General features: G+C 45.7%; 2 protein-coding genes across 3 annotated transcripts in view; one reads left to right on the top strand and one right to left on the bottom strand.

Moving 5' to 3' along the window:
- LOC135898385 (serine/threonine-protein kinase SIK1-like) overlaps positions 1–14,308 on the top strand; it is a 466,770-nt gene that overhangs the window by 153,012 nt on the left and 299,450 nt on the right. The window lies entirely within an intron of this gene.
- On the bottom strand, positions 3,459–5,372 carry LOC135898329 (uncharacterized). Its single transcript, XM_065427209.2, has one exon. The coding sequence runs from the start codon at positions 4,341–4,343 to the stop codon at positions 3,933–3,935; it is 411 nt and encodes a 136-aa protein (XP_065283281.1). The 5' UTR covers positions 4,344–5,372; the 3' UTR covers positions 3,459–3,932.

Raw genomic sequence — 14,308 nt, 5'->3', positions numbered from 1 at the left:
AAGTGAGCTTCCTTTCTCCCAGAGATCGCTTATACACGAAGAAAAGAAATTTGTTCTCGAAGTAGTAGTAATAGTAGTATAGTAGCAGTAGTAGTGGTTGCTGTTGTTGTAAGTGTTTGTTAACTACGTAAGGAACAATACGGAAGGAAATTGCTGCTGGCCGCACTGTAACTGTCTAGCTCGAGCGGCCGACACCTGAACCACCATTAATGCAAAATAATAATAAATGCAAAATAAATAATAAGCAAAATTAATGGGATTATGCGACAGGACGAGCGAGAGGATAGCTGGAAGTACGGATGAAATGAGAAAAGGCTACTAGGTTCGTGACTATAGGTGAGTCTGTTCAGCATAGTTCCTAGCGTGCTTAGTAGCGTGCTTTGCACAGCCCATACATAGTGTTTGTGCCGCGGCCTTAAACGCTGTCACTGAGGTCTAAAAAACAAGTTAGTGTAGATAATTTGGCTTTATGGGATTTTCTTGTTATCCTTGTTGTTGTCGGTGACGTTCTAATATGTGGTTGCATCCCTGTCACTCGAAGGGCTAAAAAAATAAATATAGAGCAGGATATTGCGGCGATTGGAGTCTTGGTTCGTTTTATGTCGCCTTTGAAAACTACCAGCGTATTTTTCAACACATAGAGCCGCTGAACGCACGCTAGATGGACGCTGTCTATTGAGCTCGCAGTCTGTTGGTCTGTGCAGCTGGGCCAGATCATTAAAGCGGATAGCTATCTTTCTCTCGGCAATTGAGGTTAACCAGAGTACACAGGGAGCGAAAGTCTGAATACTTCGCCGGGGCACTGCAGCAACTGAACTTATGCGCAGCCTGTTCACATGGCACAGGAGGATTGTCAATTGCAAATCGAATGTTCGTGCGCTCTGCACCATCCCACTTCAGGCTTCATATCCAGGAGCCTAAATTATTTCATATACCTCCACTATACCTCCAGTATACCTCCACTACGGCGATGCCTTCAACTTCGCGCACAGCCAACAAACACCTTGCTGTACTGTGGATATGCATGAAGAAAATAGGACTGTCTATTTGAAATGCGATCCGTGTGCAACAAAAGTCTCTGTTGGGTTACAAAAGAAGGGTACAGCAGGCCTCCTAGATTTTGTTTTGCCGACGTTCCGGCCAGTGCGAACCTCATTTTCGATATTCCAATTCGAGTTCTGTTTTTACACGATGGAAAGCCGAAGATGCTTGTTAGCAGTTCCACTGCAGGTTGCGGCGAAAGTAAGGCTGTTTTCTCTTCGACAGCCTCGTTGTTGCCACAGTTTAGGCCAGCGCGTTGACGGACGCTCTCAAAGGATTTGTATGGTAGAGTATGCATGTTCGATCCTGCGGGACAAGCGCTGCAGTCACTGTAATGTTCCTTGGCCAGAATTTAAAGTGCTTTCGCACAATCGTAGATGAACCTGTCGAAATAATTGCTATAAGTACGAGGCTTATGTTGAAACACTGACGACCACATTGCCATATAGTATTCAAGATATGACTGACTCGAGTAGCGATGTTTAACAGAAGATGGAAAAGGCAATAAGCAGTTTTGCAATTTGTCAACAGAGCGCAAAGTTGGCTAGCTTAAGCAATTGGCTCTAGAAGGCACTAATCCCAGAAGCATTGGTAATAATGTTAATCATGCTGCTCAACGGGCCTATCGTGTCACTCAAAGCATGGCTGTACATACTGGTAGAGTTGATCTTTGAATGCGTCGCTTAGTTCTGAATGTCTTGTCACTTACCATATGTTCTGTGTGACATGGCTATATCTACTGATATGATTTGTCATAACTGAATCGCAAATGTGACATTTCCGTACTCCACGAAACCTACAGTCACGATGGGAGTAAACGTTACTGCTATGTGGGAGTAAATTATGGAACATTTTGTTTCCTCTACACTGACGTAAAATGTTATAGAGATAAAGTGACAGTAAAACAACAGAAAAAAGGGGAGAAACTAAAAAGAGAAGACAGGAAAGATAGGGTCACTAAAATTGTCATAGCTTCTCGCTGCTTTGAAAACATTTTTTTAGAGTGCCCGTTTAGTTTTTTGTAGAAGTACGCTGTAAAGGGAGCCTGAATGTAGCAGTTCTAGTGGAACTTGTTGCAGATTACTGTGCAAATATAGAGAGCAAGAAAGTTTGATGGTATATAAAGAGGTTAGCCTAACTTCAGGTTTAGCATGCGTTCAGGTGAGAGGGTGAGGAATAAAAGAAATTTAAAAAATTCATAAAAAACGCATACACGAACTGACATACAATGGCGTGAAATTGCTGCAATGCACCGCATATAGTACGACATGATATGCGCAAACGACATTTGGTCTACTGCTTCTGCAATAAACAACGTCACCTAAGACGAAAGAAAGATCGACGAACCGATATTCTGCGCAGAGGGTTTGCACTGGAAATATCAGTGCATAGAAGAATGGTATATTTGACAAGTTAGTGTTGATGCACGATTCATGACAAAGCGAACAACGAGTACAAACAACGGGTCATACTGGACGTGCATGGGGCAAGGCCTATGTGTGCGTAGTGCGTGTAACGTATGTAACTCCACCTAAGTCTACAACAAATTTGGTTGAAGTTGACAGCACGTCTTGTATAACTCCTTAATTATATTTCCCTACTGCTCGCGCTACTTCTAAACTATGAAGGACTGAGCAACGAACCAGGGTTTTCTGTAATTTGTAGTCCCTATCACACTAAGAATGTTCGAAAAATTGTTTTTTGAAGCTTTCAATATTTTCAGTCACAATGTTGTTTCCGTCATTCCTGTATAGAGCTCTTTGAAACGGTGGCTTGACTTTTCTGTCCATCATAAAGAAAATCTGCGCTATGGGATGGGATTGCGTCAAGTTATGCTTTGACAGGCCTGTTTCTATTATTTCTAATTTATGAGCCACGCTGCTTGCTTTTTCTCAGAAGTGGCATGCTAAGGTTGCTGCTTTTTAACATTTGGTTGCGTGTTATATGATCAATGCGTAAATATATTGTCCGTTTTAGATTAACAACCTTTTCTTTTTTATTTAAGTGTATATTCCTTGGTGACAGAGCGTGTGAGGCTTTTCTTCGCATGACAACGAAGAGAAATATTAATAGTCATCTACACTATAGTATATTGTTCATTAGCTGCAGTTGTGTATATAAATGTTTCTCGAAATTGTTTTTTAAAGAGGATTAACTAACCATAACTGCGCTTCCTCGATATATGGTGGGTCTCCTTATAGTGTACACCATACGAGTCTGGTAAGCTCTTGTTACAAAGGGCTCATAGACATACATATACCACATCGGTGTCATGTAATATCTTTTAGAAAGCATGTGGACGTGAGAGAGACAGAGATAATGAGATGAAGCATGCAGAGCAACAGGACTCACCCTAAAGGAGTTCCAGATGCTCATGCACGCCGTAGGAATTCAAAGAGATAAAAGAAAACTAAAACAGAAAGCGAAAATATTGTCCACTGATGTCAAGCGAGGTTTATTCAGATCGTGATCGCGAAAGGCAAACATAAATCCTCTTAGCGCTCTTTCCTCTCGGCTCAACGAACAGCAGCGTCTTCATAAGTTCAGGCGCAGGCGTTCCTCAGCAGTTTCAGAAGTAGTCGCACGCCACGAAACATTCTACATGGCACATAGAGACGTGCAAAAGTCCGAAGAATCTGCGATAGCTCAAAGACTTTGGAAAGGGTTCTTCATAATACTTTTGCAGTGTCTCCTGTATTACGCCGCGGTGCATCTGGACTTCATGGTCATCATTCTCCTTGCCGGTCGACGTCATGGTCGTGAAGAAGCATCCTGTTCTTCGGGCACCCAAAAGAGCACGTCACCAGTGAGTGGTTGTTGTCCATGGCCGCCGCCGTCTTTGGGAAGGCGAACGGCGAAACGACAACGAGACAATGCAGCCTGCTGACACATCACTTGCTTTGCTGTTCTTCTTTCACGCACTGTTGTTCTTCAGCGCAATCAGCTTGTTCTTTGGTCTGTCCGCTTGTGGCACATCCAGAAGCGGAATGCGACGCCCCCGTCTCCACGTTGACGTGGCTGCTGTGATACGCGGAGCGCTTCAGGGTATCCACTAGCAAATGGTGGAACTTCTTGAGTGACGTCAGCGATCCTGACCTTGGCCGGTGTGGACCGAGGGCGTCCAGATGCTCGTGAGTGCGGAACATCTTGCAGACGTCCTCGCTGCTTCCGCGGACATTTGGCGATGTGGACAGGCTTGTGCTCCCCATGAGGCTGCCGGAGTTGCTGTGCTCGGGCGAGGTGCGCCGACTCCGGTTGTAGATGTCATAATCATTTCGAACCACGGGCATCATGAAAGCCATCTTGGAGGCGCGGTGTAGGAGACGACGGTACGCAAGACTTCTCTACTCGGACGTCCCTGCGAGAATGAACGAGCAGGGAGGTGCTCAAGATTGGCGATGGCAGGGCCTTCTTTCTTGTTTTTCTCTTTCTCTCATAGCTTCGAGAGTGCTTATAGCTTTTATAGCGTCTAGTGAAGAGCGTGGCGCTGCGGTTTCTTTTTTCTATTCTGTCTGCGCCGCGATTAGCCTATCAACCAAAGGTGCGTCCGTTGTCCGCTACTGTGGACTGCGGTGACAGCGGTTCGATAGGGGAGGAAAGAGGAAGGCGCACCGCAAGCAAGATAACTTTTTTTTGCACGTGATCACAGCGTGTGAGACTTCAGTTTGTTCTCGAAAGATATTCGTTCTATTGTCACCAGTTAAAGGACTGCCTTTTCTTTCTTTCTCTCTGTTTTGACCGGTTACGTACCAAAGCGCACACGATAAGGTTATGCCCCTGGGATTCTGAAGCCAATTTCAGGCTGTCTGTGCGCCTTTGCTTCTTCTTCTCTCTCTCTATGTCTGCCTGTCTGTCTCTAGCACTGATATGGATCGTCTCGCATTGTATCATCAAAAATAGTGTTTCTGTGAGCGGCGAACGCTAGTGTTTATGAACACGCTACGTGTGCGTGAACAACGCGGTGTCGAGTATTTACTGGGCCGCTGTTACACACGCTCGAGCTGTGAGATCATCCAGATAGCTCGTATCCGTGACGGCTAGACAGTGTTTGGGTTTCTTCCATTCGGGGAGGTGTTACACATGGGGTGGAAAGAACGTGTATGTAAACAATGCGTTTGGTTCTATGAAGCGAAGACCTTGGGTCATGTCCTTGGCCTCGATCGCCAGGTCGGCGGTTGCACGTACGCTCTTCTGAAAAGATCTTTGGAACTGGCTGATTTGTCACCGAAGCAGGTCAAAGACCAACGCGCTCTCTGAAGTGCTTTTATGACGGTCTGAGACACATCCCTTAGGTAAAGTGGCGGCATTTCTCGGAATTCGAAGAAAAACTTATTTTCCTACGTCAGAATGTTGCATCACTTTCCTTTCTCGCGTTTAAAGTAATGCTACATTCTCGCTATCCTAAAGATGAAGCACAGACGATAAGCGAGCACGCGCACGAGAACTTTGTAGCTGTAAAATCAGAAGAATTTTGTTGTTGTGTGGCGAGTGATTCGGCGTGAACTCTTTCATTAATTACTTTCATATTCCTTTCGAAAAATTAACTGGAGGAACGAGTGACCGTTCGTCGTCTCCGCGTCAAGGCTAAGAAAAACCGTCGGGACTGAATGCGTTATTCCGTCAGGAAATAACATTAACATCTATAATTCATTCTGCTAGTGTTAATTATTTGCTCTGCGTCTGTAGTTATTGGTACATCACTTTTAAATGAGCTCACGTTTAGACTGCGGTCTGGCAAAAGTTCTCTTAAGGGTCGCACTTAGAGACAAGATAGCGTATCCATGGCGCAATCGTGTGACGTCGAACAACGAAATGTGAGAAGAAAGGTCGAGTAATACAATAATGTACTGGGCCTTTCCAGGACCAATTAGTGCCAACATTCGGAACTTTCAGAGCTGTCTGTACAGCTGTGCGGCGCTGTGCAAATAGAGCGTCTAGGTGTGCAGTTCTGAGTGTAAAATACACAAGTGCGCAAATTCAATACGACTTCACCTTGAACTCGGCTGCTGCGTGGCCGTACCGACCATTCATTGGTATTTCGCACTAATTATAACAGTGAAGTGCAGCTAAGGGGAATGTATACTGTGCACATAAGGCTACTATGCAAAAAGATGAAGCGTGCAGACAGGACACAAGAGAAGTGGACAACACGGACGCCACTTCTCTTCTCTTGTGTCCTGTCTGCACGCCTCACCTTTTAATGAATCGTTACCAACGAGTTCAGCTTTCTGTCGTTCTAAACACTCGTGAGCTACAGCACCGGTGTAATAATATGCGTCACTAGCCTATGGAGCTATGTAAGCGACAGCAACTAAGTTTCTTGAGCCAAGGATGAGATGTCGGGCCACAGTGACTGAGACAAGCTGACAGGATCGCATGGCCGAATACCTTAGCGTTAGCTAGCCCACGCTTCGTCCATGCTTGACAACCGCACGGAATTTCTACACCAGTACACAGCTTGCCGCGTTTTTTGGATTGTTTCCCTCTTATGGAGCGAAGCTGTTGTAGGCTAGGCTTCCGTGCATTTTTTCGTGTGCGTATGCAAAAACCGTGGGCCAATCCCAAAGATAAATCAGAAAGGGCCCAAGCGCAATGGCACATACCCCTGTGGAGTCCGAGTGGTGGGCTCTGGGACCTGTAACGTGCCCCTGAACTGCCCTTGTCACACTTAGGGACCCAAAGAGGTGCCAGGAACAAGGAAAAGAACGGATATTAGCCCAAAAAGGCCGACCTGCGTCGGCCATGTCTACGTTCGCACCACCCTCTCTTTGTGGACATTACAAGCTCTTGCTTATCTGGTTTCCTTTCGCTCTCGCGTGGTAGCGGTCCCATCCAAGTGTCACGCGTGCCTATAGCTTCCCCGGCTCCTTGGGACGGCGGTCCCGTCGTCCACGCGAATGACGACAGATGTGTGTGCGTACTTTTCGTCATGATGACCACCGATCAAGACAGTAAATGTGTTCGTACCTTTGTTCAAAATTCTGTGTCACCTCTGTGTCATGTGTCAAACAGCTTCGCTGGTCTTCCACCTTCACAAAGTTGAACAGCTCATGATTTTTTAGTGTAGTTTGCTCTGATGGAATCCAGAATGGCGCAAGACTCGGCAAAAGTTGTAACTCCTGCAGTCAAGGCCTCTTCCCGTCGACGCTCTCGCTTTGTAGTATAGCCCGTGATGCATTCGTGGGGTAAACGCGGTAGCATGCCCAAGTATTCCACCTATCTCGTTGTGGAGAACCAAGCTTGCGATCGCGGTGCCATATTATGCGGCGAACGTGTTTATATCAAGTAGGGAGAAATAAAAACTGCTGCAGAGTAGGCGAGGCCCGCAGACTTTCCTAGCGCACTCTGCGCATGTCTGTCGTCCATGATGGTGCATGGAAATCAGATTGAGCAAAGGGTTGCCCACATTACAGGGTCCATTATGAAAGTAATGCGCATGATTTTATTATGACGCCACTATCCATGGCAGTGTGGTAAAACCGGTCGGGAAACGTGGCGAGGGTGCTGCCCTGCCAACGCAGCCGGTCGCCAGTTTACTTCGAGCAAGCCCGAAGCAACACCCCGGTGGTCCCCCATCCCCCTTGCAGTCTCAACTTGGCTCCATGCGGCTTTTTTTTTTTTTTTTCTCCAACTACGGAGAGCGCTGAAAGGAAAGCACTGGTAGACCGTGGAAAACATCCGAAAGACATGTTACAGCGTTCCTGAAATACATTCCCGTTGAGGACTGTCTGGTTGTCTTCCAGGCGTGGCAGACACATCTCCGCAAGTCTATTGATGCAGGGGGAGATTATTTTGAAGAATTTTAACCATTTGTACAGGTCCGCTCAGTAAAGCTGTTTTTCCCAGAAAATGCGCATTACTTTAATAATGGACCCTGTATACAAAGGGTCTATAGTCAAGGCAGAAGAAAAGAACAGAGAGAAAGGCAGGCAGTTTGGCCAGTGGGCAACCGGCTGGGATACCCTGTAGATAGCCAAGGCACACCCTAATTTCCGTATGCGCGCACAAGGCAAACGGCCCACTGGAGCCACACCGGCGAGTTCTTGAAAAAGAAAAAGCAGTCAGTTGTACACGTATTAAATATTTCAAAAAATAGTATGGGGTTTTACGTGCCCAAACCACGATCTGATTATGAGGCACGCCGTAGTTTGGGACTCCGGGAATTTGGACCACCTGGGGTTCTTTAACGTGCACCCAAATCTAAGTACAGGGGTGTTGCCTCCCATCGAAATTCGGCCGCCGTGACTGGAATTCGATCCCGTGACCTCGTGCTTAGCAGTCCAACACCACAGCCGCGAAACGAGAAGATTATACGAGAAGAAAGCTAGACGTAGGCACGCTTCTTAAGCGCTATTTGCACACTCTCCACAATTTTTGGCCGAATCACTTCGCCTGGTCAGAAGCATTTTGATGTCGGGAGGGAGGTCTCATGGTTTTACACTTGATGATCGTACTTGAGATGCTGTAACCGGAATGACAGCTGCTGTGTTGCAATTTCATTTCAATGTCCTGCACACTGCAATCTACGCGTTGTTAAAACATATTCCGCAATATTCTGAATATTTGTGGTCACACTATCCGCTCCGTGATTACGCGGCCTCGCATCGTGGCCTTCACTACCACATCTTAAGTTCTATAATTGGAAATCACCGTCATAAAGCAAGCAGGAACTTTATCGCTGACTGCAAACAACCAATGAATTTTATTAACCGACGTGACTGATGCACTTGCTGCGCGGGATGGCTTTTATCAGCGTGGACACGACTTTGCCTGTTTGTGCAAACTTACGTATATCTATACGTTTACGTTATGATTGGGGCTATGCTTTGGAAACTGTTTCAACGGAAAGAATACTGTGCGTGTAGGGGACGCGATGTCTACAGGAAGTCAAAGGCTATTCCTCAAACCATGTGCAACCACTTCGAAAATCTATTTCGCACAATGTTTGCATAATATGTTATCTTCTTCTTCTTCATTTCCCTAAAACGCTTGGTTGGAGGGGTATTACTTAGAGGTAAGTTTTACGTATGGCAGGCAATTAATATCCAAGGCATCTGCAAATGCGCGTGGGCAGATTATTTCCTCAATGCGATGTGGCAGGCCATTCCAGTCTGAAGCTTCTCCAAAAAATAAAGAGGCAGCAAAAGTGACGGAATGACAGTCGGGAGAAACCCTTACCAACAAGCTAGCGGTCACGTTTTATACGTTATGCTGCGGAAATGAAAACAGACAGAAAGGTACGCTTGCTGTATTGCAGAACCGCCTATTGTTGCCCGTTTATCACTCTAGGCATACGTTCTGTGTAGAGTTGGCGCCTGCTGAGACAAGCCCTGACCGGAGGCGCCGGAGAGATTGGAGAAAACCTCGTGTTTTCCCGAAACTTCTACCAGCGCCAGCAGTATCGCACATCGATAAGACAGCGTTCGGGGTGCTGCTATTTTCCGAACCACTTGACCTCTGGATCCTCTCTTCCTCGGATTGCGCACCTATTCTTGTAAACGTACAGCTCAGGCATTTTCTGCGAACTGTCTTTTCCGATTCACTTTCGCATTCTTCCTGTAAGCGGCCGCCTCCATTCCGCGACAAGGAAAATTTCCATGGCCCGTGCCGCGCCTTTACACTTGCCGCTGACGCATGTAGAGACGGCAGGTCTGTGTTGTCACACTTCGCGGAGAACACCGGCCCAATGCACGCACGTTCGCGCGCACCGATTTCGGTCGAGTCAGTTCACAGCTCGTCGGTGCTTGTCTGCGTCGCAGCGTGCTTTCATCTTGACGAACGTAAAGTTGTTAAAGTGCCTATTAATTAGTGATGCTTGTTATGAACATGGACGGTCCCCACACCGCCTGACGCCCGCTCCTCGTGAACCATTGGCTTGTTGCCAATACGACCAATGACGGCTTATTGTGACGCTGCAGGAAATGCTTTAGGCAGCAAAGTACGTCATAAACTTCTTTCTGACGCACTTTCCTCAACACTAGCCGCGCTGTAGTTATTTTAAAGGTTACCTGTAATACTCGCTGCTCTGTCGCCGCACGTGCGCTGATAGTCGTGTGGAGAGGGCCGACAAAAGACGCATCGATATAACCAGAAGCAACCTAAAAATGCCGGCGACAGTGCGAAATGGATAAACTCTAATAGTGGGATAACAAGGAGCAGTTTAATATCTCTGATTATTTGGACTATTCATAACGGGTCATTGCAGGGGCTGCTTGATTGATTGATTGATTGATTGATTGATTGATTGATTGATTGATTGGAACACATTGGAAATTTTAATGGCGCCCAGCATATGCACGTTCTTGTCCACAATAATGAAATGTCGTGTCACACAATTACTACCGCACAGTTGCCCGTTTCAGTACACTCACCAGCAGGGGCGAACAAGCTTTGAGTGTTAAAATGACGACTATAGTTTTATCGTCAACGCGTTATCCGTGACAGTGGTGGTCAGTTATGGGGGCGATAATTGCCTAAAGGAGGTGTTTTCATACAAATCTTTCCAACTTCTTTGAAGTTACCAACGTTACACACATTTTATCATTGTTGAATTGAGGCTGGCGAAGGCCTAAGGCCTTTCTGTTTAACCAAAATTTTGAAAGTGGGAGAGAGAGAGGTGATAAACGTTATTCTGAACAAGCGCAGTCTGCGTGCGCGGCCTCCTTATTCAAGGCAGCGGCGTGCCATGGTCATCTCCCGTGCCCGTTCGATCGGGTCCAGGGCTGATAGCTTGGACCAGTTTATAAATATTTGTTCACAAAATCTCCTGCGATGTGCACGCAGGTCCTACGTCATCTGCCTCTCTGAGTGAAAGGAAGTGTTTTAACGCTTTCGTGTCCGTGCTATATTACTATACGGCCAGACTTCCTACTTTATACGGACGCTCCTTCATCGCTACCGGCGTATATTTCAAAACTAGGATGTAAGCATTACAGTTATTAACCAAAACAATAACGAACAACTTTAGCAATCAGATAGGTCATTGCCAATTATTGCACAATTCTTAATGCCTATGCTGCAACGAATAATGTGTGACCGCAAAACTAACCTCTTTACTGAGCTGTTTTAAATAACTCTTCTAGCGTTTCGCGTAGTGCAGCAGCCAGGCATTTGCCTCGCTTGAGCAAAGCCCCGCGGCATTGACTATTTTTCTTATTTTTCGTACTGTTCTAAGAACCGCTCATGCCCTCAAGCGGCCCTTTCTCAAGCGCCCTTATATGCCTTCGTCTCTTGACCGAGTGGTACGTCGAGGCACCCTAGCATCAGTGATATCGCACCGCCATCTCACGAGCAAACTGGGAACGTTCGACTGTAAACGCGCCAGGGCGATGGCGCCAAACGAAAGTGTTTTCAAACGTCGCCCAACCCATTCGTTCGGCTTTTTCTGTCCCTGGCAGCTTACGGTGCTCAGCATGATCATATTTCGCCCGGAATTGAACTAATTGCTAAACGTAGGGACCTGATGTAAAGCAAGAGGGGAAAGAATTTTTAGCAGCCATTCCTTGGAAAGCACACCAAGTTCGCTACTCGACCCTTGCGCGAGTACGCAGAACTAATCGACGGCAAATTAGTTCTTCAGAAACCCGCAAGGTGGGGTGAGTTCCATGAAAGGGAAATATTGGCACCCTCGCAGGGTAATACAAATATTTCAGTTTCATTATGCAAATCAATCAATCAATCAATCCATCAATCACGCCAAATGCACCATACGGAAACGTTGAGAAAGGGAAGATGAGAAGGAGTGAACGAAATTCTTTGTTTTCACAGCCAAACAGAGTACCACAAAGACAAGTTAAATTTGAAGACTGCGACGGATTACCGCAGAGCTCTTGACACTGACATGGGAACCGGTGCCCCTGTGTCAGCGATCTAAGCTCAAGGAAAACTGAGAGTAAACCACACAGCCTAAACAACAAAACCTACTTAGCAAAAATAAATTATAGTAGGGGGTATTTGTGCGGGATGAGCTCCACGTTAGCAACTCGTCGAATATAAAACATCTTGTCATTGTTCGATATAAAGAAAAGCGAAGAAATTCGGAAGCCTATTTATGTCGTCTTCATTGTTATTATTATTATTATTATTATTATTATTATTATTATTATTATTATTATTAGTTGTTTGTTTGTTTCCTTTGATAGCATATATAGAAATGGCAAGAAGAGTAAGCAAGGAGCAGACTGGCAACTGGCACCGAATGGGGCTCAACGCCTGCCTACTCTTCAGAAAGGAGGAGACAGAAACATAAAAATGGAAGATAGGAAGGAGGGGAGGAAAGAGGAAAAAAAATAAAGATGACAAATTTCAAAAATGAAGCAGAGCAGACACAGCACAGAACGCACACAGCAGGGCCGGTTACTGCATGTCACGCTACTTAAGAATGTTAAAAATAGAATAGTGTCTGAGGTATTGTAATTTATTTTTGTCAGAAAGTAAACCCATACGAGGCATCCATCATGCTAACGTACGGCGCCTCGTTTCAGAATACGCTGAACATCTATAGGGAACAACATATATGCTAAATGCTTTAAGATTGAGTTTCCAGGTAATTTGAGTGGCAGGGCAAAAGCAATAATTTGATTGAGAACTATGTATTCTGCGGGCCAACACCAAATTCAAAGTAGCCGTAACTTTATGTTCAAATTTTAATTTGGTGAATTTCTTCATGTACCACGTGCAGAAGAACGCGCATTACACGTAGTCAGTCACACGCAATTTTCCCATTGATCATTTGCAACTCGCGCGGCTGTGAAGTTTCTGTGACATCGAAGTTGTAATTGCAGCTGACTACAGAATGTGACAGGAAACCCGTGGTTCTAAAGATCATATTAATGCTAGATTAAAATTTCACGTTTGGGTTTTCTTCCACTAGTCCCCTGTTGACATAACGCCCTTTCCCATCACGTCGTGAAAGTGCTTACGCTACATTTAAGAAATGCTCCTTTATAAGCTCAACACATATGAAATAGTTCGCTAAGCCGATTTACTTTGATCCACCAAGAAAGCGTTTATATACCAGTGTAATGCGGAACCCGGAACTTCATTTGTGATACTTTAACAACTCCCAACGTTCAGATAATGCGGCCAAGTTAAAACAGCACCATGTGTTTAGTTCCTTCCATGCTTTCCTTTTAAAGGGACCCTGAAACGATTTGACAATTTTCTACAAACGTACTGAGTCGTTAGAGTAGGTCCTTCTGATCATTAATTAACGCATTTAAGTGCTCCGCGTAACACGTGTAATTTATTATAAGGTTTTAGAAATATACATCGCTGCCGATCACAGCACAATGCTCGGCGGAATTTTCAGCCGCCCCTACCCATATGACGTAAATCACCCAATTGACGTCATGTTGGCGAGCTATCCGATTGGCTGCCCAGTGTGCGCCATCTATAATTTTTCCACCTTTATGGTGATAAATGATGTTCGTAATAGTTGGACTGTTAGTTAATTTCTTTATATAAAAAGAAAGTAACAGAAAGAGAATGCGCCAGAACAATTTCTCACTACACTTAAGCACTTCCGGCACACTGCAAGCGTCGTCTGCTTGTGTTACAACGTGCTCCATTTTAACGAGAGCTCCGCGGTCAGAGGTGGTCTCAGTCTTTTCGCGAGCACTAAGATTCGACTTTGTTGCGTTGTGGACTGCAAACGTAGCGACTGGCAATATGTCAAGCTGCGACATCGTGTCCCTCTGCAAAGGCAGCAGACGAGCGTACTGGCTGCAGCGCATCGGAATGCAGCTATCCGATCGGCGCCAGGATTTGCGCGTTTGCGGCCGTCACTTTACACCGGAAGATTACTAAAGCAATAGTGCTTCGCGAGTCCGATATTAGGGCAAACGCAAACGCAAGGGGACAGGGCCTGGTCGTGTCCCCTTGAGTGTCGTTTCGCGGGATGAGTAGAAGCGCAAATGTGAATTGGCTGCACGGTGAAGCCACCTGGTGGCACAGAGCTCAACCACGCACAGTAGCAGTAACAAAATGTATTCTTTGCTGCAGGTGTAAATTTTTCGCAGGAGTGTAATCGTTAACACGTTGTTTTTGTAAATGTTTAAAATGTTTTGCACTTGGTTAGAGCAATATTAGCTCTTTGTTTGGCTGGTTAAGCTCTGCGCCAACAGGTGGCTGGACCGTGGAGACTGATAAAGCAGCTCACCTACGTCTACGCTAAAGTTCCTTCATCAGCTTGAGTTTATGCCTCCGCCGTTCCGTCGAAACGGCCAACTAGCCTGAGATTACCGGAACACCGGACACGTTCGACGCT

Source organism: Dermacentor albipictus, chromosome 4, assembly GCF_038994185.2.
Source record: "Dermacentor albipictus isolate Rhodes 1998 colony chromosome 4, USDA_Dalb.pri_finalv2, whole genome shotgun sequence".
Lineage (NCBI taxonomy): Eukaryota > Metazoa > Arthropoda > Arachnida > Ixodida > Ixodidae > Dermacentor > Dermacentor albipictus.
Note: the sequence above shows the minus strand (reverse complement) of the source record. Positions and strands in the feature narration are given on the sequence as shown.